Raw genomic sequence first — 21837 nt, 5'->3', positions numbered from 1 at the left:
GAAAAAATCCTGGCTCCGCAACTGCACATCCGATGTAGGTCTCTATATCGCGGTGCCCCCGCGTTCCAATTTCTCCTCCCCCAGAACGCGATTTCGCCCCTGCCCTCGCGGGGGTCTGTGCATGCCTCTGCTGAATTATTTTTATCCCCGGTGGGTGATGCTACTCCACAAACCACCAACAGCGCCAGGCGCAAGTCAAACGAGCACGGAAAAGGTGCAGGTGACGACGAGGGAGCTTCACTTGAACAACAGAGAACTGAGGTCAGATGAGATGTTGTCAGGCTATAGGGGCGGTCACACTGCACTTTTAGTTCCATTGACTTCCATTCAAACGCATGCGAATGCGTCAGACCGGAAACGCAAGCTCGTGCGAAAAATTTCGCATTTCGCTGCGTTCCAAAGTTCAAGTCTGGTGAACTCTGACCTGCGAATTCGCATCACGTGAAGACGTGCGACCAGTAGAAGATCGATTTGTCACGGCATGACCTCTTGGCTGAATTAAAATAATTATATTTTTGCAGTAAAGTCGAGTAGGTTCTATAATTTTACATTTTGAATGTATTGCTTTAAGTTATGTGTTGAATTCATGTTTATAAAAAAGACGTTGTAGACCCTGACGTCATATCACGACCATTACAGCATCCGAATAAATTTCGCACGTTCAAAGTCTAGTGTGACCGCGGCTTATGTCGGTAAAACTCAGAAAAATGAACACGAGTCCAATCAGCCGTTATACTGTGCTTGCGGCGCGCCCTCAAGAATTGCATGCGCAAATGCGCCGGCGCGCGCTGCAAAATGACTTTATTATAGCTTAAATAAAGCGCAGAAGAAACTACGAGCATGCGCTATCGTTGTTCTGTTGTAAATTAAGTCATGAAATTACCAAACATGCGATTAAAGCTGCCTCAAAACTGTGCGTATATGTATTTGTTGACATGGTTTTAAATCTATTGTTATCCAGTTTGTTGGCCTTAAAACGTCTTAAAAATGCACATGTACACCAGGGAAATCTAAATTTTCTCGGGGGAGCATGCCCCCATACCCCCCTAACAAACAACATTTTCTTACCTCGGTAATTATGAAACCCTGCCTAAATATTCTATCGAATGAAATCTGAGGTAAACATGTATTTCTCCAAATGTGCGCACTTTTGGACTAAAAGTTTGTATGTGTATGCCGTATGCACTGATATCAAAAAAAAAAAAAAAAAAAAAAAAAAAACTGGGAGCAAACGCGATTGAATGTAGAGGTTTGTGTCTCGTTATTCTATTAATAACTACCGTTTGATTTTGCATTTCTATCAGAAATTAAGAATTATTAGTATCATTGTAGATAGTGTTGCAAATATTTAAGCTAATACTTCAAATCTCAAGGTTAAATCAGAGGATTTTTTGCAAAAATGTTCCTGTAACAGCTGCCAAAAAATAGTATATAGCTCCACTGTGGTTTTTAACAAATTAAAATAATAATAATAATAATAATAAATTAATAAATAAATAAATAATTCAAAACATCCCCCCTCTGTTATTTTTCACAAATCGCACCCTGATTACACATAATATGTTAATGTTCATGTGCAAATTTTTACCAAGGAAGCTCGTATTTACGATAATTCCTATTGCACGTGAAGGCAGAATTAATTGACGCCCTAGGGCACTCCACCCCCTGATCCCTAAACCTACCCATCTCCACCCCCTGGATCTGGATCCAACTCCTCCCTCTTTATATATCCCTAAACCTACCCATCTCCACTAAATACTGAATGTTTTTGCCAATAAATGCCTTTAAAACTTATGAAATGCGTATCATTGCTTTCCAATACACCATAGAAATATGTGGGGGAAAATAATCTACAAATACTGAAGCAGCAAACTTTGCGAAACAAAATGTATGTCTCTACCAATAGCCTACTTTTGACCTCGTCCGTAAAAAGAAAATTAAAAATTCACAATTGCTTTCTGAAGAAATTCGGCTGTAAATAATCATTTCAACCTTACATTTATTTATTTATTTATTACGGCCTTGAAGGGTTTTGTTTTGCTTTGAAAACAGTCAGAGACGTTTTGTTTTGAAAACAATCAGAGACTTTTATTTTGAAGTGCACTAAACGGAAGCACAGTTAAACGTTGGCTTCACAGTTATGGACCACAGTGGTAAGGAGGGAAATTTATGGTTTTCATTCGTAGGTTTATTCTACCCAAAACGTGTTTCTTATAACCACAAAATAACTGCGCTGAGCTTTTATATATGTTTGCGAAAAGAAAGACGGGCTACATCTTGTGTATGCCTGGTTAAAGACCTTTTCCTATATCCCCATCGGTTATGGCCTCTATGTCAATGTGGCGTTTATCTTCCTGATTCCATTTGATACCGCTAATACAATATCTCTAAAGAAAAGCCTACTTCATGATGTAAATATGAACATAAATACGATAAAGGGTAGTCTTTGAGGTTATATAGTGTACGTTAACCTAATCGTGTGTGAGTTGTATATTGCCATGCTGCTTTACTGCTTAACTTACATGAGTTCGCTCACATCAGTATCACTGTCACCCTTGCTCAAATATCAAGTCTTATTTAAGCACAAATGTAAATGTTTCATCAGTTTCTGTAGGTATTATGCTAGTTAATCGATACAAACGTTTTTATTCACCGCTAATGTTACTCATATGTGCCAATTTGTGATGGGTTAAAATCAAGTCGTTCCTAATGAAGGAATTGACTGAGGGCCAAAATTAACTTATTTTTTTCTTTTTCTACCATGCAGACAATGATATGCAGGGTACTGATGGGCCGTTAGGTGGTCCTGATGTCAGGAGGAGGATCCCAATCAAACTTCTTCCCAAACAGGCCAGGAATAAACCTGCCCCACGGCCACAAAGACCAGCAGGACGGTTGCTACCCAAAGCTCATTCTGAAGAAGGTATTGTGTATATATTTTCAATGACACACTTTTCTACACTTTAACAAGCATATTACCAAATATTAAGATGCACTACAAACGGAGCTTGTTTCTGCTAGAAGGGTTTAACTTCAAGCAGGAGGACCGGTTTGATTGTGGTGTGAAAGCGGGAGATGCTTTTGCAAGCCAGCGTCGGTTCCCACAGCAGCTGTACTGGGATTACAAGGTACATCTATATAAATTATAAAATGTACCCACTTCTCTCTCAGATGCTCATGTTTGAAGTGTTGTGGTCACTCTTGTTCTCTTGCTTTTTTAGCTAAACTTGATCGGTGAAAAGGATGAGACACCTGTCCATTTCTGTGACAAATGTGGACTGCCAATTAAAACATATGGCCGTATGGTGAGAGTAGTTGACGTGTAACGAATATGTTAAATTTGCAAGTGGGTAACACTGATTAATACTGCCATGACTTCATTAAATATTTTCTTTGCAGATCCCATGTAAGCATGTTTTCTGCTACGAGTGTGCGTTACATCATGAAAGGAAGGGTGACAAGATGTGTCCTGGGTAAGCAGAATGAGCAGTTTTTGTTTTATACTATAATGGAGAATGCTTGGCTTGATGCAGATATAGGACTGGGTGGTATATCTATTCAAAAGTTTGGAAGAAAGTTTTTTTTGAAAGAAAGAAATAGTTTTATTCATTAAAGTGCATTAAATTTATCAATAAATTGATAGTTTATTACAAATAAATGCTGTTCTTTTGAACTTTCCATTCATCAAAGAATCCTGAAAAAGCAGCACAACTTGGACAAATTTTCAACATTGATAATAATAATCAGAAATGTTTCTTGAGCAGCAAATCAGTATATTAGAATGATTTTTGAAGGATCATGTGACACTGGATTTATGATGCTGAAAAAATTCAGCTTTTTACCATCACAAGAACAAATTAGAAAATAATTATGAATGATGAAATAAATGCAGCCTTGGTGAGCATAAGTAATGTAATGTTTCTAAAACAAATTATATCTCAATATTTTTTAGCTATTTGGTATATGTATGTATGTATGTGGATGAATGGAATGATTTTTATTTAATGATTTTGTAAGTTTTTTTTTTTAGTTTTTTTTTTCAACAAGCAAATTCAACACATTTATTAGAGTACTAAAATCTAGTTAAAATAATCAAAGAATTTAATTAACAATAGGAAAACTTGTATTTAAATTAAATTAATTTTCACTTGCATGCACCAATATAACAGTACACACTCAGTAATATTTACCTGCACATATTTTGTACTAAAACATTTCAAAACTAAAATACCGTAATCAATTGATTCAATGAATTTGTCTTACCAGCTTTAAGGCAAGGCAAGGCAATTTTATTTGTATAGCACATTTCATACACAATGGTAATTCAAAGTGCTTTACATAAAGAAGAATAGAACATAAGGAATAGAAATAACAGTAAAAACAGATAATTTTGCTATTTGGATTTAAAATGCATTAAAAGTCAGAATCATGATGATACATAAAAGATATAAAAATACATTAAAAATGAAATAAAAACAGGAAAAGAATTTAAAGAATAAAAAGATAATACGTATAAAATAAAGTGCAAACAGTTCGGACATAGCACAGTGCTCAATCAGCAAATGCATAGGTAAAAAGATGTGTTTTGAGTCTGGATTTGAATGTGGCTACTGTTGGAGCACACCTGATCTCTTCTGGAAGCTGGTTCCAGCTGTGGCTGGCGTAACAGCTAAAAGCAGACTCTCCCTGCTTTGAGTGAGCCCTTGGTATTTTTAAGTGAGTTGATCCTGATGATCTGAGTGATCTGTTAGGTTTATATTCTATGAGCATATCTGCACCATTTTGTAGTTTATATTATATATTTGCAAGAGTGATTGTGAAACTAGTTCTAATGGCCAAATTACACTCACAAAATTCTCAATGTTGCTCAATATTAAATTTCCTGTAAATATGTAAAATATCATCCGGCCCTGGTTTGCTGTAATATGCATAACGCTGATGTTGCTTCTGTCTCATATGTCCTCTCTGTTTCCAGTTTAAACATGTACAGCTGTACAGACGCGGTCCAGCGGATTGAGCAGTGCCAGCGTGGCTCTCTCTACATGTGTAGTATCGTTCAGGGTTGCAAGCGCACCTATCTGTCCCAGAGAGACCTACAGGCCCACATCAACCACCGGCACATGCGGTCCGGCAAGAGCTCCAGCAGCCGCTCTGACCCTCTCCACCTTCCTCCCGCCTCGGAGGTGTCCGACCGCTTCCGCGTACCTCCGCCACACCTGCCCAAGCCCCATGTGCTCATCCCTCCTCCTCTGGCTCATCAAGGTCACGACCCCTACAGCCAACCTCCCTCTTCCTCCCACGACGACCTGCGACCTCCGCAAGGCCAACCGCCGGGAGACATGGGGCCATCCCGCTCTCTCGCTCAGGAGACCTTTCGCATTTCGACCGTCACCACGCGAAAGCACAGCAACCTCATCACGGTTCCCATCCAGGACGATTCCGCGAGCTCCGGACCGTCACGTGACACTCTTCCCCAGCCCGGCAACGCTCCGCCCCCTCACCATCACCCTGGAGACTATCCAGGTCAGCCTGTCGTGACCCATCCGCATCACATGATGGCGCCACCTCAGCAGCACTACGGACCCCCTCCGCCCCCTCCACCAATCAGTCACCCCATGTCACACCCAGGACAGGGCTCCAACACACCACACATGGTTTTCAACCAGGCCCCTCCACCTCTGTCGTCTGTCCCCCCACCCATCACCCCACCTCCCGGACACCTCATTGGTCAAATGCCACCGTTTATGAACCATCCTCCACCCGGGCCGCCCCCTCAGCACGGTGGTCCCCCTGTCAACGCCCCGCCACCCCATCATTACAACCCCCAGTTTCCAGAGGACAAGAGCACACTCAGCCCGCCATTTAACCAGCCGGGCGGCTTGAGTCCTGGAATGTGGCCGGCCCCCAGGGGTCCTCCTCCCCGAATGCAGGGTCCCCCTCCACAGGGACAGATGCCGGGGCCACATCACCCAGATCAGGGCCGCTATAGACCATATTACCAGTAATAACATGTTTTTGTTGTTGGTAAACAAAGTGATTTAGTTTGTAAACCTGGCAGGGATTCGAATGCATATTTTATAGTCTGAAAATATTAACTGTATAGTAGAGATCAGTACTGAATGGTGTTTTAAATCTTGTCGTCAGATATTCAAACATTTACTTTTTAATAATTGAGCCCATACATGCTGCATTTTAGGGGCTTTTGTTGATTGTTGAATGTTGTTTCTTGAATGTAATCAAAATTAAATGTACAAATTAAATGCGCTTCTATTGCGTTCATCAACTCTCACCTAGTGTCTTTAAAAAAAGAGAGTATCTCAATATAAGATTTTGATACGTCTGACAAAAATGAGCTTTGAGTTTATATTCAATATTTTTTTGAGTAGTTCTGAAAGGTGGTCTGAAAACTAACAGGCAAATGTTAGATATGAAATTGTACAAAATGTTTTTTTTTTCTTCTCTCTTAATTGGCTGTTTGCAATTTTTGTAAAACCTCTCATAAATGTTTACATATTTGCTGTCTATACCATGAAAATTAAAAGCAGGTAATGTATAGTTCTTTTCAGTTTTATTACAATAAATTTGTTTACACACATTCATTATAAAGTCACCTGTATTTACATGATAGGAATTTCAAAAACAAAATACATAACATACATTGATATACATAATTCTAGTTTTTAATTCTAGTTAGTCTTTCTAAGACTCCACATAGGAAAATGGTTATGAATTGTTAAAACTACATAAAGTTTACTTAAATAAATATATAAAGGTAACAGGCACTGCAGCATTTATACATTTTTGTTTGGGATGGTGTGGACTTCACAGGAAAAGAGCAGATTCATCAATCCGAAATATATGATTAAAGCTAAATTAAACGTTAAACCTCAGTTTAGTGATGAGACAAAACTATAAATCTCCCATAATCATGAACACCCACATTTACTATTTCCGCAATATAATTCTCCGCAGCCCTGACAAACACACTGTGCGCTTTAAAAACTGAATAATACGTTACAGTTTCCAAATTTTTACATGATTTTTTTTTTTTCATTCCTTGTTCTACACTTCAAGAAGGAAACATTTGCAGGACCGTGGAGAATGGGAATCACCTGTGTAGACTTTGCCCTCTTGAGAAGGAACACGTGCGGCACATGACCATAACGGAGGGAAAAAGGAGGCCTTGGTTTGTAAGGTAGGAAGCCTCATCATTAAACGCGTGTTTTGTTCAGCCAAAAATTGTTTTAACCAATTACATTTTTAATGTCCAAAGTATATGTTTCTGCTCGCTCCGTCCTGTCACTAAATCCCAAACAATATGAATTAATTTACTATAAGGCCACTAAATCACAAGTAAACATGGTAACAATGGATGTATGCTGCTGTAACTAAAATAGTGCGTTTTCTTTTCTTAAGGCAGCCTGAGTTTAGTGTCTGTCCACTGGCCAGACTAAAATATATTCCTATAATGTGCTGTGACAGTGGTGAAATGCATCTCTGCCCGTATTGTTTGGCTGCACTCATAAAACATTTACCACAAGCTTTCCGGCATGATTTAAAGGGTATTCCAGCTGGGTTTTCTCTTCCTCACACAGTTATACAGTCTCTCTGAATCATTCCATTGTTTCTGCTTATATCCTGCAAACATCACAACACAGACAGACACAAATAGATCAGCATGGATTTTATAGAACCTAGTAAACATTTGGTTGTTGTAAATTAAATAATTATCACAATACTGAATCAAAAGGAATCATGTTATGTACCTTTTCTAATTCTCCATGATCTGGATGCTTCTCCAGAATGTGTAACATGGCATCATGTAGTGTGGGGTAAAAGATGGACGTCTTAATCTCGTCATCAAAAAATGTACATTGATGAAGTTTCTCCATGATGTACACTGTAACGAGAGCAGAACTGTATAAGAGCTTTTGGAATACAATGGCTGGTAATAAGGAACATTTTTAGGAGATTGTTTTACCATCACATGAAACTATATAGACGTCCACTTCGATTCGTATAAACTCTTTTAGCGTCTATAAGAAAAACAACAGTACAGTTTGAGGTAAATAAGAACCATCTGACCATCTTAAAGGAAACCAGGCCCAGTGAAAATAAACAGTATATCTCATAGTAAGCCATTTTACCATCTTAAGACCCTTGAGTGCAGATATATCTAGGAATGACACGGCAGTGAAGTCCAGGACCAAACTGTGCATGTTCACAGGAGGGACAGAGATGTTGGCAGGCAGTTCTGTGTTCCAGTTCACCTGGATTGGAAGGCCAGAGAAATCAGTGGGCTGGTCCAGACCCTCCATGCTGCTGTCATCCTCCTCTGATGTGTCTGTTGATGGATGTCTCACCTTAAGGCCTCCCTGGATCAGGAAGGATGTGAGAATTGTTACATTACACATTTCAAATCATGCAAGAGCACCTCCATTTTTCTGTTATTCCATTGACTTCATTTAGTACAATTTTTTTTGTGGACTTGATCAGAACAAGAATAATAAAATAATAATAGATTTATATACATTTAGAATAATAAAAAAGTTTGAGTATTTTAATTAACAAAAACCTAAAAAAAAAAAAATTAAAAAAAAATTCTAACATATTCATAAAAATAAATAACATTTAAAACACTTTTTGTAAAAATATTATACATAAATAAATACATAGAACTGTATGGAAAGTGGGGTAGTGTCCCTCATAATAATCCCACATAATAATCCTATTAATCCATTAAAATAAAATAAATAAATAATAATTTAAATAAAACTTAATGGGAAGTGGGATAGTGTCCTTCGTTATATCCTGTGCTGTTAATCCATTAAAATTAAATAAGTAAAATAAAATAAATATGTAATTATTTAAATAAATCCATATGGAAAGTGGGATAGTATCCTTTATTATCCTATCCATTAATCAATAAAAATAAAATAATTATTTAAATAAAACGGTATACAGTGGGACTGTATCCTTAATTATCCTGTCCTATTAATCTGTTAAAATAAATAAATAAATAATAATAATTCAAATAAAACAGTATGGGGAGAGGGATAGTGTCTTTCAAAATCCAATGAATCCATTATAAATAAATAAAACAATATGGGAGGTGGGATAGTGCCCTGAATTATCCAGTCTAACTAATCTATTATTAAATAAATGAAATTTACATTTAAAAAAAATATATATATATTTTTAATGTCATGAGTACATACAAAACATCACTGATAAGTCATAATAATGGTAAGGACGTACATCTGACACCTCCAGTTCCCCATTCTGCAACATTTTCCTGATCTTTCGCAGGGCTTTGTTCCTTTTCTTCAACACTCTTACGGGACTAAATCCCACCTAGAAGAAAACAAATATTTAGCCCAGAGACATAACACCCAGCTCTACTAGGGATGCCCAATCCTGTTCCTGGAGATCTGTTCCTTTCTGCAAATTTCAGCTCCAACCATTGATCAAATACAACTGAACCAGCTAATTAAGCGCTGTGTTTGAAATCGCCCCCTATACCCTCATTCACTATTCCCTACATTACTCCACTAATATAGTCCACTTGTAGGAGTGAATGAAAACAAGAGTGAATTCTTACATTTGTGCGTATAGTTTGTGCTTGCCATTTAATAATCATTTGAAACTTAGCAAACTGGCAGCTCCAGTAGTGATGAAACGATTTATCTTAAACTAATTAGCATGTATAAACCTTTATCAAACAATTTAATAATCTGTCAGTTAAAAAGTAATTTATATCCTGTAGCCACATTGGATTGGACCAGCGGTTTGGAAAATGGATGGATGGATGATTGAGCTGCAGGCGCCATCTTCTGGTGAGATGCAGGAATTTATTCGGTGTGACCGTCACAGTGCATTATGGGTATTCTCTAGCCTTTGAGTTTACATTGGTTGTACACTCATGATTGTGTTTGGGATTGTGGGATTGAGTGAGTGCACTCGATAACATCTACAATGGTTTCGGACACCATTACAAATGTCTGTCCCCTCAAACAGTGCCCTATTTAAGGGTATAGGGGTGATTTCGGATACAGCCAAGGTCTTCAGGAGCACTTAAATACAGATAAATACAGACAGGTGTGTTGGATTTGAACTCTGCAGGATCTCCAGGAACAGGATTAGGCACTCCTGTTCTATACAAATCTTGAAAATAACAAGAAACATACTGCTTGGACCAATTTGTCTCTGAAGAAATCAATGTTAGCAAAGAAGATAGGTGAGGGGATTTTGAATATTTTAACTCCGTCAGGTTCGTAAATCTGAAATGGAATAATATCACAATAAAACGTTTTGGTACTTGTAAAAGAATCTAGAGGAAGGGCAAGATCAGAACTCACAGAGGTGTAGTCTTTGCGATCCCTGTAGATGTCAGTTCCTGTAATGTTGGCCAGGACGGAACAGCGTGGGCTGCAACATACAAAATATTATCATGCAGGGTCAGTAAGAATTCAGCAAAATGATATTTTGGCATTTGAAGGTACACTGTAAAAAATCAAAAGTTGAGAAAACTTAAAAGTTTTCTCCAACAAACTTTAGCAGATTTTTTGCGTTTTCTCAACTTGTTTTTGTAGGAGATTTTTGAGTTTTCTCAACTTTTTGTTGTATAAACTGAATACAGTACTCAAAAATCTGCTGAAGTTTGTTGCCTTAAACTTTTAAGTTTTCTCAACTTTTGATTTTTTTTTTTTTTTTTTTACAGTGAATCATGAATCCACTCTCACAATTGAGTCCTGCAGACCACAGTGAACAATTCTGCCCCAAGACCCACAGCCAACCCCAGATCCAACCCCAGAAAAAGAGAGGCCAGGAAGGTCAACACCCAGGTAACCTGTGAGAAACAGAGACGCATGAGCTTGACATTTTGATCTGGACCAAACTCAGTTTTGTTTTTGCTGTAAAGTGTTTTCAGTTTAGATCATATGCTTAAAGGTACGATATGTAAATTTTTCTGTCCGCTAGAGGTCACTAGAGGCCTATTCAAAACAAAGGCGTAGCTTGATGACGCCGAGTTTGAGCGCGGAACCTTGGGACATGTGGTCTTCACAACACAGCCAGGGAAAAGAATTGGGATAGGACTTGGGAAGAAATCATGTTCATGGATGCGATTTATTAACGTTATTGTAGGATGAAGCAGAACAGAACTGAGTGTTGTGGGAGCTGAACGAGGCCGCTGGAGCGATTGCACGACACTCGCCTTACGAGCAGCAGAACTTTTATTATGCCACAGTCGCCGGCGCTGCTTCCGCTTTTCTGGTCATGAGTATGAGGTAACGCAGCTCTATTTATCATATTATACTGTTTACATTTGAATGTGTTGAAAATTATGTTATAACGTTACTCTGTGCGTTCACTCGGCGGCTGCTGTGAGACACTGTTACACACTGCAGTAAGATCGATTGATTTTAGAATATCATATTAAATGCTGGATGGCTTGTGTTGATAAATGGCTTGCAAATAATTGTAAAACGTATGGTATGATGGAGAAATTTCTGTATTCCTGTTATTAAAAATAAAGCTGCATCTGATTATGCTATGTTAGCTACTTGACAAAATAGTGTTTTGCGTGGTACTCGCAAAAAATCAAGAAAATAAGACTAAACATGTTGAGCTATATAACAACAATTAGTTCCCTTTCGATACTTCACTCGTACTGCGTATGGGGAAAGGTCTCCCTTTTTCCCCGCTGCTGAAGCCTTTTTCAATAACGCAGTGTAACTGCACCGTCATTGGTTCACTCATAGACAAGTTGTTGAACCAATGGCGGCGCGGCATAGCTGCGCGGCCTATGGCGACAAAGCGCGCGAATATTCCCGCCGAAATGGGCGGGGTATAGGGCTATATAAGCAGGCGTTTCGCCATAGGATTTCAGTGTTTTCTCCTTCAGCGACGACATCTACTTCTCTTCGCTGATCTCCGCCTGAAGCCGAAGAAGCTCGCCGCCTTCTGCTCTCGCCGCCGTCTGAAGAGGCTCCCGCAGCGGACTCGCCTGGACTCGCCGGTGGAAGAAAGCGCCGGCGCCCTCGCGGACTGCAGCTTCTAGCGCCGTCGCCGAGCCGCCGCCTCCCGCTTCCCGCTTCCGGCCGCTTCCTGTGCGTCCCCTGCCGCCATCCGGCGCGCCGCCTGAGGAAACTTCATCCGCGGCTTAAACGCCGCTCTATAAGAGCGATTTCCAGCGGTTTTCACCGCTTTAAGAGCTTCCGCGGCCCTCGCCGCTCTAAAAGAGCCACCCAATTGCCGTTTTCACGGCAGCGGCGTCTCACGATGCCCCGCCACTCATGTGGTACTTGCAGGGCCCCCCTGCACGACGACGATGGACACAGCGAGTGTGTCGCTTGCCTGGGCAAGCCCCACGCAGACGGCGCGCTCGCTGGAGACTCATGCCCGCACTGCGAGTGCGAGTCTCGCTTCCCTGCGCTCGCGGGTCGCCTTCTTCACTGAGGGCGATCTCGCCGCTCGCGCCCTCCCGTCTCCTTCCTCCCGCGGTCCGGCGAGGAAAGACAGCGGGGTAGAGCGACTCAGCGCCAGGAGTTGAGCGAGCTCACGCCGGCCCAGCCCCCGCGTGCCTCGCCCTCTCCTCCCAGGGAACTCTCTCCAGTTCTGTTCTCTCGCCCTGAGCAGCGTCCCTCCGCAGAAGCGAGTGACCTCGTCTCATTCGGGGGAACAGACGACGAACAAGACGACTCCATGTCTCTTGCGGCTTCCGAAGCGGAAGGATGGGCTGGCGAGCCGGAAGACCCCGCTCCACCGCCTCCCTTGGAACCCATCGAGCATGGCCAGGGCATGGATGCCGAGCTCTTCCGCATCCTGTCTAGAGCCGTTGAAGAGCTGGACCTCGAGTGGGCCCCTCCAGAGGAGCCGTCTCGCAGCCGCCTGGACGAATGGTTTCTGCCAGGCCGCCGCCAAGCACCTCGCCAGCGTTCAGCGCCCTTCTTTCCTGAGGTCCACGAAGAGCTGACGAAGTCGTGGCGCGCTCCTTACTCTGCCCGCCTCCACACTACGCACCGCTCCGCCCTCACCGCCGTCGACGGCGCCGAGGGAGAAGGGATACGAGCGCTTGCCACCCCTAGATGAAGCGGTGGCTGCTCACCTCTGTCCTCCCGCGGCTGTGGGTTGGAAGACGAAGAGGGCCCTTCCTTCCAAGCCCTGTCGGACCACCTCTACTCTGGCTGGACGGGCTTACACCTCGGCGGGCCAAGCTGCCTCTGCGCTCCACACCATGGCCATATTTCAAGCATTCCAGGCCAAACTCCTCCGCTCTCTGGATGAGTCTGGAATCGACGCGCCAGCCTTCAAAGATCTCCGCAGCGCCACGGATCTTGCCCTGCGAGCTACGAAGGCTACGGCCCAGGCCATCGGTCGTTCCATGGCCAGCCTGGTCGTGTTGGAGCGCCACCTGTGGCTCAACCTAACGGAGATCAAAGACCTAGACAAGACGGCCTTCTTAGACGCCCCGGTCTCGCCTTCTGGTCTCTTCGGGCCTGCAGTGGATGGCTTCACTGAGCGCTTTACTGCCGCGCAGAAATCGTCTCAGGCTATGAGGCATTTCTTGCCTAAGCGCTCCAGCTCCGCTTCTGCGTCTAGCCGCCCCAGGACTGCGCCGGCTCCAGCAGAACAAACCAGCCCCACCTGCAACACAGGCAGCGCCGCCCCAGGAGCATCGCCAGCGCTCGCGCCCTGCGAAGCGCCCTCCCTTCCCGGCGCCAGGGACCCCGGCCCAGGATTGTGCTGGACCCGGTGCCTCCGAAGTCGTCCTGATTCGTCGGACAGGAAGAGGATGGGGGACCGTCCCGTTACGACCGGACCACCCCAAAAGCTCCCACGGGTAATTTCCCCTCCGCCTCGTTTATTTCCGGGCGTGGGAAACATACTCCAAGTGACAGCTGGGCCCCACACCTGTTGCGCCCACTCCAAACGCCGTTTTCACGGCGGACAAATTTTTACCTCATCACAAAAGAGCAAATTTCCTCTTCCACCCCTCGCGGTGTACGACCCTCTCAACGGCGGTCTGTCACCCAACATTATTCAACCCCTAGCCACTCGGGCCGAGGCCTGGCAGGCCATCCCCGATGTGTCAGAATGGGTCATGGGGATCGTAAACCAGGGCTACTCGCTCCAGTTTGCACGACGGCCCCCCCGCTTCGCCGGGGTGCTTCAAACATCGGTCAATCCGGACGACGCTCATGTCCTCCGGGCCGAAGTCATGTCGTTGCTGGAAAAAGGAGCTGTGGAAATGGTTCCTCCGTCAGAGAGCGAGACAGGCTTTTACAGCCGCTACTTTCTGGTCCCCAAAAAGGATGGCGGTCTCAGACCCATCCTAGACCTCAGGCTTTTGAATCACTCCCTCATGAGACGGAAGTTCAAAATGCTGACGCTGAAGCAGATCCTCGCGCACATTTGCCCCGAGGACTGGTTCTGCTCGCTGGACCTGAAGGATGCGTATTTTCACATCCAGATAGCCCCCCGTCACAGACGATTCTTGAGATTCGCATACGAAGGGGTGGCATACCAATATACGGTCCTGCCCTTCGGGCTGTCTCTGGCTCCCCGCACTTTCACCAAGTGCATGGACGCGGCGCTTTCCCCTCTGAGACAGATGGGAATCCGGGTTCTGAATTACCTCGACGACTGGCTCATCTTAGCCCGTTCGCGGGAGACGAGCTGGAACGCCACAGATCCGTGCTCCTCAGCCATCTACAATGCCTGGGTCTCAGGGTCAACTTAGCCAAGAGCTCGCTATGCCCCACTCAACGAATTTCGTTTCTGGGAGCAGTTTTCGACTCGGTCCGTATGACGGCAGTAGTCTCGCCAGAGCGCGCCCTGGCAATTCAGCAGCTCACGGCATCTGTCACGAACAAAGCCTATCTCCCTCTGAAGTTTTTCCAGAGGCTGCTAGGGCTGATGGCTTCCGCCTCCCCGGTGCTGCAGCTAGGCCTTCTTCGGATGCGGCCTCTTCAGTACTGGTTGAAGTTCCGGGTTCCTCCCAGCGCATGGCGGCACGGCCGCCTATGTCTCAAGGTCAATCGGGCCTGTCTTCTAGCCCTGAAACCTTGGATGGATCCAGTATGGTTCCAACGCGGAGTCCCCTTACAGGCGGTCTCACGGAGGACGGTGCTCTCAACAGACGCCTCCCACTTGGGCTGGGGCGCTGTGTGCGAGGCAGACCGGCCTTCGGCTCGTGGAGCCACGAGGAAAGCCATCTACACATCAACTGTCTAGAGATGCTAGCAGTGATGAAAGCCCTTCAGTTCTTTCAGGCTTACTTGACGGGACGTCATGTTCTAGTTCGGTCAGACAGTATGACGGTGGTGTCATACCTGAACCACCAAGGCGGTCTTTCGTCCAGCCGCTTATGCGCTCTGGCGAAACGACTGCTGGAATGGGCTCTTCCGAGGCTTCAGTCGCTCAGAGCGACTCATGTTCCCTGGCAGGAACAATCTGGGTGCGGACATGTTGTCACGGAGCAACATCCCCCTCCGACGAGTGGATGCTCCACCCCCAAGTGGTCCTCACGATCTGGGAGTTCTTCGGGAAGGCAGAGGTAGACCTCTTCGCCTCAGAAGACAACTCTCATTGCCCAACATTTTTCTCGAAGGAAGTAGATGCTCTGGCCCACACATGGCCCAGCACGCTCCTTTATGCTTTCCCTCCGATCGCACTGATCCCCCAGGTCATCAGGCGTATCAGAGAAGACCAGCACAGAGTCCTTCTGGTGGCCCCGCTCTGGAGGAACCAGGTTTGGTCCTCAGAGCTATTCAGGCTCTCTCTAAGAGCCCCGTGGCCGATTCCCCTGAGACGGGACCTCCTCTCTCAGGCAAACAGAACAATCTGGCACCCACAGCCGCAGCTCTGGGCTCTGCACCTCTGGTCCCTCGATGGGAGCCGACTAGCCTCCCCGAGGACGTCCTAAATACCATTTCTCAGGCTAGAGCCCCATCTACGAGCGCCTCTACGACCAGAAGTGGTCAGTCTTTGTTGATTGGTGTTCAACACGCAACATAGACCCTGTGGAGAGTGACGTATCTTCCATACTGTCTTTCCTCCAAGAACGCTTGGAAATGGGGCGCTCCCCTTCCACGCTTAAGGTTTACGTAGCAGCCATTGCAGCGTTCCACGCTCCTATTGCTGGCCAATCGGTGGGACGAAACGGGCTCGTGATCCGTTTTTGAGAGGTGCTAGGCGTTTGAATCCTCCTCGCCCTCTCACTATTCCCTCCTGGGACCTCTCGTTGGTCCTCAGGGCCTTGAAAGGAGCCCCATTTGAACCAATGGGTTCAGCCGACCTCAGGCCCCTAACACTAAAAACCGCTCTGCTACTAGCACTAGCATCGGTAAAGCGTGTTGGCGATTTGCAGGCCCTCTCTGTGAACCCTGCATGCCTCGAATTCGGGCCTGGTGACTCTAAGGTCGTTCTGAAACCTAGGCATGGCTACGTCCCTAAAGTGCTCTCAACTCCGTTTAGAGCTCAGGTCATCTCGCTCTCTGCTCTTCCTCCCTCGGCGGACGAACCAGAGCTGCAGCTACTCTGCCCAGTCAGGGCATTGAGGACCTACATAGACCGATCACAGTCTTTCAGACTGTCGGATCAACTCTTTGTTTGTTTTGGCGGCCGCACCAAAGGGTCTCCGGTCTCGAAACAACGCATTTCCCGTTGGATAGTGGATGCTATTAACCTGTGCTACTCCTCACTGGGCACTAATTGCCCCATAGGAGTCAGGGCCCACTCCACTAGAGGAATGGCTTCCTCGTGGGCTTGGTCCAACGGAGTTTCCATCCAAGACATCTGTGAGGCGGCCGGCTGGTCTTCGCCGTCCACCTTTGTCAGGTTCTATCACCTCGATGTCCCGACCTTACAAGCTCGGGTCCTGTCGGTGTGATTAGCGGCTTCCAACAGGTCCCGCTTCACGCCACCATAGGAAGTATCTTCCTTCAGTGTAACCATGGGTTCGGTTAGGCTTTGCCTCCGCTTGTCCTTTTTGCCCCCTCTGGGTGGCCAAATGCAAGCTATATCGTTCCCAGCCGTGGCACGGCGTGGTTGAATTCGTTCCCCATACGCAGTACGAGTGAAGTATCGAAAGGGAACGTACTCGGTTACTAACGTAACCTCGGTTCCCTGAGATACGGAACGAGTACTGCGTCACTTGCCGTGCCACGAGGCTGCGGCTCAGGGTCGTCGCTTCAGTCGATTGACACTGAAATCCTATGGCGAAACGCCTGCTTATATAGCCCTATACCCCGCCCATTTCGGCGGGAATATTCGCGCGCTTTGTCGCCATAGGCCGCGCAGCTATGCCGCGCCGCCATTGGTTCAACAACTTGTCTATGAGTGAACCAATGACGGTGCAGTTACACTGCGTTATTGAAAAAGGCTTCAGCAGCGGGGAAAAAGGGAGACCTTTCCCCATACGCAGTACTCGTTCCGTATCTCAGGGAACCGAGGTTACGTTAGTAACCGAGTACGTTTTCTGTCTATAAACATAACCAAACAGTTGTTCCCTTGTCTATTAAAACTTGTTATATATTAAAGCGTCTTTGGTGTTTCCATGGTTTCTACAAAATAAAACCGGAAACCGAGGGTAACGCGGGTATGACGCAATTGACAGGCGACTCCTCACACGTCCCGGAGCCTTGGTTAAAATTGCAATTTTCTCATGATTGACAAATAGTTGGAAACATTTGGGATGTTGTAAGTACTCAAGTGAACAAAATATATAACACTGGCCTAGTGGTTTTTGGATATTTTACTGCAAAATTCTTACATATTGCACCTTTAAGCATATGCTTAGGCTTTAGATTTTATTAAAATAAAAGCTGCTTGAGGATTAGACAATCAAAGATCATTCCCAAAATAATGAAAAGAGAAACTCACAAAATCAGACCGGTCATTCTTCCATAAGAATGGCAGCTCTCTAAACTGCATCAGCATGCCTTTCAGATTAACAATAACCAGAGCACCTAGAACAGACTGAAAAGAAAAGCATAAAGGTCATTAGACTGACTCCTGCATCTACAGTCAATATTTTATATGACTAAAAGGGCTTTATAGAGATTTGAAATGCTGAGATTAGCTCTAAATTCTCACCCTGGGCAACGGCTCAAGTAAAAATCCTACTGCGACAATCACAATCAGTACCATCAAGGCTGAAAGAACTCCAGCTATCTACAAATGTTATAAAACAAACATTAATTATCCATTCTTTGTATTCTTGTAGTCAGCAAATGGTTTCAGATCAAGGAGTAGCATGAGAGTTTTACCTGCGTCTTCCCTCCAGTGCTCTCTTGTATAGCTGTCCTAGAAAGTGCTGTGCTGGCGGCAAATGACCGAAAAGAGGCCCCAAAAATGTTGCTTACCCCGAATGCAATGAGCTCCTGTTACATACATATGAGCGTATAAAAAGGTGTTCATGTTTTTTGCAAAAATAACAAATTCAGCAGTTTAGAATTTGCATTGTTTGCAGTGAATAGAGCCTCGGCTGACCTGGTTTCCATCAATCGTGTAGTCGTGTTTGACGGAGTAGACTTTAGCTACTGAGAAAGCCACAGCAAATCCTACTATGGCCATAGGGAAGGCCTCCACTGCACTCTCTTTAATGACTTCCAGGTTTGGAGCAACCGGTGATTCATATCTAAGAAAAAGAGATGTTACTAGATGTTTATTTAAATGGCTTATAATATAATATAATATAATATAATATAATATAATATAAAATAATATAAAATAATATAAAATAATATAATATAATATAATATAATATAATATAATATAATATAATATAATATAATATAATATAATATAATATTAGTAAGCAATAAAGCATGAGAGGCTGTGCTAAAGGAGCGGAGTACCTGCAACCCCTTCAGCCATGACTTATTCATGATACAGCACTAGCCTCGAGTACCTTATTGCTTTTATAAAACAGTTACCACACAATACAAATATCAAAGCCAAAAATATATATCAATGCAACTTTCATGAAGTAAACTTTGACTAAAAGCATTCCTTCCGCCAGAGAAAAAGTCCCTGATCGTAAACAGCAACAGAAATTACATTATTATGCCATTAGATGGCGGCAAAGACTGTCTTTATGAGTGTGTCAGTCAGTAGCGAAGACTTTTTACATTGAAAAGACTGAATTTTTGTGAACACGAAACAAGATGCAACTGACAAATGCTTTGACTAGCGCTGTCAGTCACGGGAAAACCCCTTAACTGTTAAAAGGACAAGATAATACATCAGACATTTAAACAGATATTTTATTGTGAACATTGGACTGACCTGAAGGAAAATGCTAAATCTGAATGCAGGTAATAAACTCGCTCACTCAGTCTCTTTCTCGCAATACTCTTCTACATAATACAGTAAGCTTCATAGCCATGATTTATCGTGAACAAAACACAGTTATTGACCAATCAGAATCAAGGACAGGAACTAACGGTTTTATAATATAATATAATATAATATAATATAATATAATATAATATAATATAATATAATATAATATAATATAATATAATATAATATAATATAATATAATATAATGAAGAAATTTATATTGTTTTTCATCTAAATGTTTTTAACCCTAAATCTTGTGAAGCTAAACATATGAAAGCTAAACATATGAAATCTCTGCATAATTTATAACAATCACTTATATGCACAGTATACTAAAATTAAAAATACACATTAAATATGGTCACTTTCTATGTTGTTGATATTGTAGATTACATATTGTTCGATTCTCACCCGTTCACCATCTCCCCAACCACGACCACATCAAATCGCTCCTCGAAGTTGAATGCATAAGAGACTCCACAAGCGATAACAGTCTGTTGGGTAGATTTACATTACGTTTGATAGAAGTGATATATTTTGTCTTTTGGTGTGGTAATTACACCTACCATGATGACTTCTATAGGTATCGGCACAGGCAGTTTTGACTTGAATCTGTCATTGATCTCCTTCACAATAAGCACCAGTGCCATGATCACAATAGATGTCACCAGGTCGGCCACATTCGTGTTAGTGATTCGACTAAAAACTTCAACCAAAGTCTGAAATCAAAGACCAAATGTTTGATATATCCACTGAAAAGCCATATGGAGATACAGTATGTGAAGATAAAATGTCTACATTGCTGGTGCATTAAAAGGGAAGAACTTTAACTCACATATACAATTGCGAGTGGCCCGTTTATACCAGGAAAGTCCAGTCCCAACACAAACCTGAGCTGGGATACCAAAATATGAACAGCAGCTGCAGTGGTGAATCCTGACACTAGAGTATCTGACAGATACATGACAATGAAGCCCACCTGCAGCAGTCCCATTATAAGCTGGAAAATAGAAAATATATATAATATAAATATAATATGGTGAAATGCGACTTGTCTTTTCAAGCATATACCTGAAATGCACCCATGACAAAAGTAACCGAGGAAGCAACTAAAACTCTCTGCTGTTCCATGCTCAATCCTTCAAATCCAGTGATGTTAGCTGAGAGTCCCTCATCAGGCACCAGTCGTGTGACAACAGCACCCACCATTAGACTCAGAATAGGAAAAGCCCCTAAAACACGGTCCAATTAGAAAGTGCAACCTCAATCACTCACGTCCAAACCTTCACTTCTAATTCATTAGCATGTTGTGTATACATATATCATGTAAAATCAACTGAAAATATATCACGCACCTACTGACAGGTGTCTGGAGGTGCCCAAAAAGAAGTAGACTATTGCAGGGAAGAATGCCGTGTACAGTCCATATCCCGGTGGTAAGGAGGCCAGCAAGGAAAATGCAAGTCCTGATAGGAAATAATGGTGTAATAATAAGTTTTTTTTGAAGTCAGAAATTATTTTAGTCAATCTATGTTAGAAAAAAACATGCAAAACCTTGTAGCACTGCCACTAATCCAGTGCTGATGCCTGAAACAATGTCACCCAGCAGCCATTCTTTGATGTTGTAGTTCTTCATCCATCCAATGATTGGAAAAAAGGAAAGCGCTGCATTCTTTGCACGATTCGTATCACAACTACAATAAGAACACAATTTGCTAAATCTTCCTGCATCATATGTTTAGATCTATACGTTACCTCAATAACAACATCTTCAAACGTGCTTGTAATAAGATACCATATTTTAGTTTATTATAAATGCGTTATTCAAGACAGAAGGCAGACATATTCTTACGTGAAATAGTCTTTCAGATGGTGCCGTAGAGTTTTGCGGTTCCTGTTGATCCTCTCGTGCTGCTCTGCAAAGGAATCCTCTGAAAACAGAGGCCTGACCACCACATACTGTCTGCCGACGGGCTGCATCCTGATTAGTTGGTTTTCAGATGCATCTTGAGTGCTTTATATAGTCTGGTTTGTTTGATGAGGGAGCCATCATTAGTTTTATCACAGACAATTATGGGCTGTCTTTTGCGAGCATTAATCATTTATGAAACACTGTGTTTTTTTTAAGTCATTCTTCCTTATTTACATGATTTCTCAAGACGGAAACATAAAAATAGAACTGCTGAAAAAAACGTGAACCCACGTGGATTATGAAATTATGAATTACTGCATGGAAGTACAGTGATTAACTTCCTCCATTTAGACTAATGAACATCACAGAGATACTTTTGTAATCCGTTCAAGCTTTTTGCAAAGGAACAATACTGATATTCTCTTTTGTTTGAGGAATGGCTCATATCCAGCAATGCTTCTTGTGAATGGTAAACTCAAAATTTGTGTTTTTCATATAGAGCGGAGTGATTATAACCTACACTTGCAATCTCGTTTCATTGTTTGGACTTGCAGATTCGTCTCTTCACTTGTTAG

General features: G+C 43.2%; 2 protein-coding genes across 5 annotated transcripts; one reads left to right on the top strand and one right to left on the bottom strand.

Annotated features, from left to right (window-relative positions):
• Positions 1–1899: 1899 nt before the first annotated feature.
• cbll1 (Cbl proto-oncogene-like 1, E3 ubiquitin protein ligase) lies at positions 1900–6008 on the top strand. Of its 3 annotated transcripts, none has more exons than XM_067392044.1 (6): positions 1900–2153; positions 2768–2923; positions 3022–3128; positions 3222–3305; positions 3400–3473; positions 4976–6008. In XM_067392044.1, exons 1-6 carry the CDS (start codon positions 2141–2143, stop codon positions 6003–6005), a joined length of 1464 nt encoding a protein of 487 aa, XP_067248145.1. In that variant the 5' UTR covers positions 1900–2140; the 3' UTR covers positions 6006–6008. The 3 variants fall into 3 exon arrangements, with proteins under 3 accessions (XP_067248145.1, XP_067248146.1, XP_067248147.1); XM_067392045.1 differs by having other exon boundaries at positions 1901–2153; positions 3025–3128; XM_067392046.1 differs by lacking the exon at positions 1900–2153 and adding an exon at positions 2180–2461.
• A 1492-nt stretch (positions 6009–7500) lies between these two features.
• On the bottom strand, positions 7501–21725 carry slc26a3.1 (solute carrier family 26 member 3). 2 transcript variants are annotated; one of them, XM_067392039.1, is made up of 19 exons: positions 21203–21725; positions 20905–21044; positions 20706–20816; positions 20422–20582; positions 20186–20350; positions 19917–20069; positions 19762–19844; positions 18496–18643; positions 18273–18386; positions 18100–18177; positions 17887–17982; positions 10743–10849; positions 10359–10428; positions 10188–10280; positions 9259–9354; positions 8148–8375; positions 7982–8036; positions 7767–7900; positions 7501–7638 (listed from the first exon to the last, which is right to left on the bottom strand). In XM_067392039.1, exons 1-19 carry the CDS (start codon positions 21328–21330, stop codon positions 7588–7590), a joined length of 2211 nt encoding a protein of 736 aa, XP_067248140.1. In that variant the 5' UTR covers positions 21331–21725; the 3' UTR covers positions 7501–7587. The 2 variants fall into 2 exon arrangements, with proteins under 2 accessions (XP_067248140.1, XP_067248141.1); XM_067392040.1 differs by lacking the exons at positions 20905–21044; positions 21203–21725 and having other exon boundaries at positions 20714–20802.
• Positions 21726–21837: the final 112 nt, after the last annotated feature.

The sequence above is a fragment of the Chanodichthys erythropterus genome, chromosome 8, assembly GCF_024489055.1.
Source record: "Chanodichthys erythropterus isolate Z2021 chromosome 8, ASM2448905v1, whole genome shotgun sequence".
Taxonomy (NCBI): domain Eukaryota; kingdom Metazoa; phylum Chordata; class Actinopteri; order Cypriniformes; family Xenocyprididae; genus Chanodichthys; species Chanodichthys erythropterus.
The sequence above is the reverse complement of the archived record's forward strand: the minus strand, read 5'-3'. Positions and strand labels throughout refer to the sequence as shown.

Bases quoted from the DNA above. Each gene is read 5' to 3' on its own strand.
- cbll1 (XM_067392044.1), top strand. The intron at 3,129-3,221 runs GTACATCTATAT...TTGCTTTTTTAG, and splicing joins AGCTGTACTGGGATTACAAG to CTAAACTTGATCGGTGAAAA. The intron at 3,306-3,399 runs GTGAGAGTAGTT...TTTTCTTTGCAG, and splicing joins TTAAAACATATGGCCGTATG to ATCCCATGTAAGCATGTTTT.
- slc26a3.1 (XM_067392039.1), bottom strand. From the start codon at position 21,330: ATGCAGCCCGTCGGCAGACAGTATGTGGTGGTCAGGCCTCTGTTTTCA. The intron at 20,583-20,705 runs GTGCGTGATATA...ACCGTGTTTTAG, and splicing joins CTCCAGACACCTGTCAGTAG to GGGCTTTTCCTATTCTGAGT. The intron at 20,070-20,185 runs GTGAGTTAAAGT...CTTTGATTTCAG, and splicing joins GGCCACTCGCAATTGTATAT to ACTTTGGTTGAAGTTTTTAG.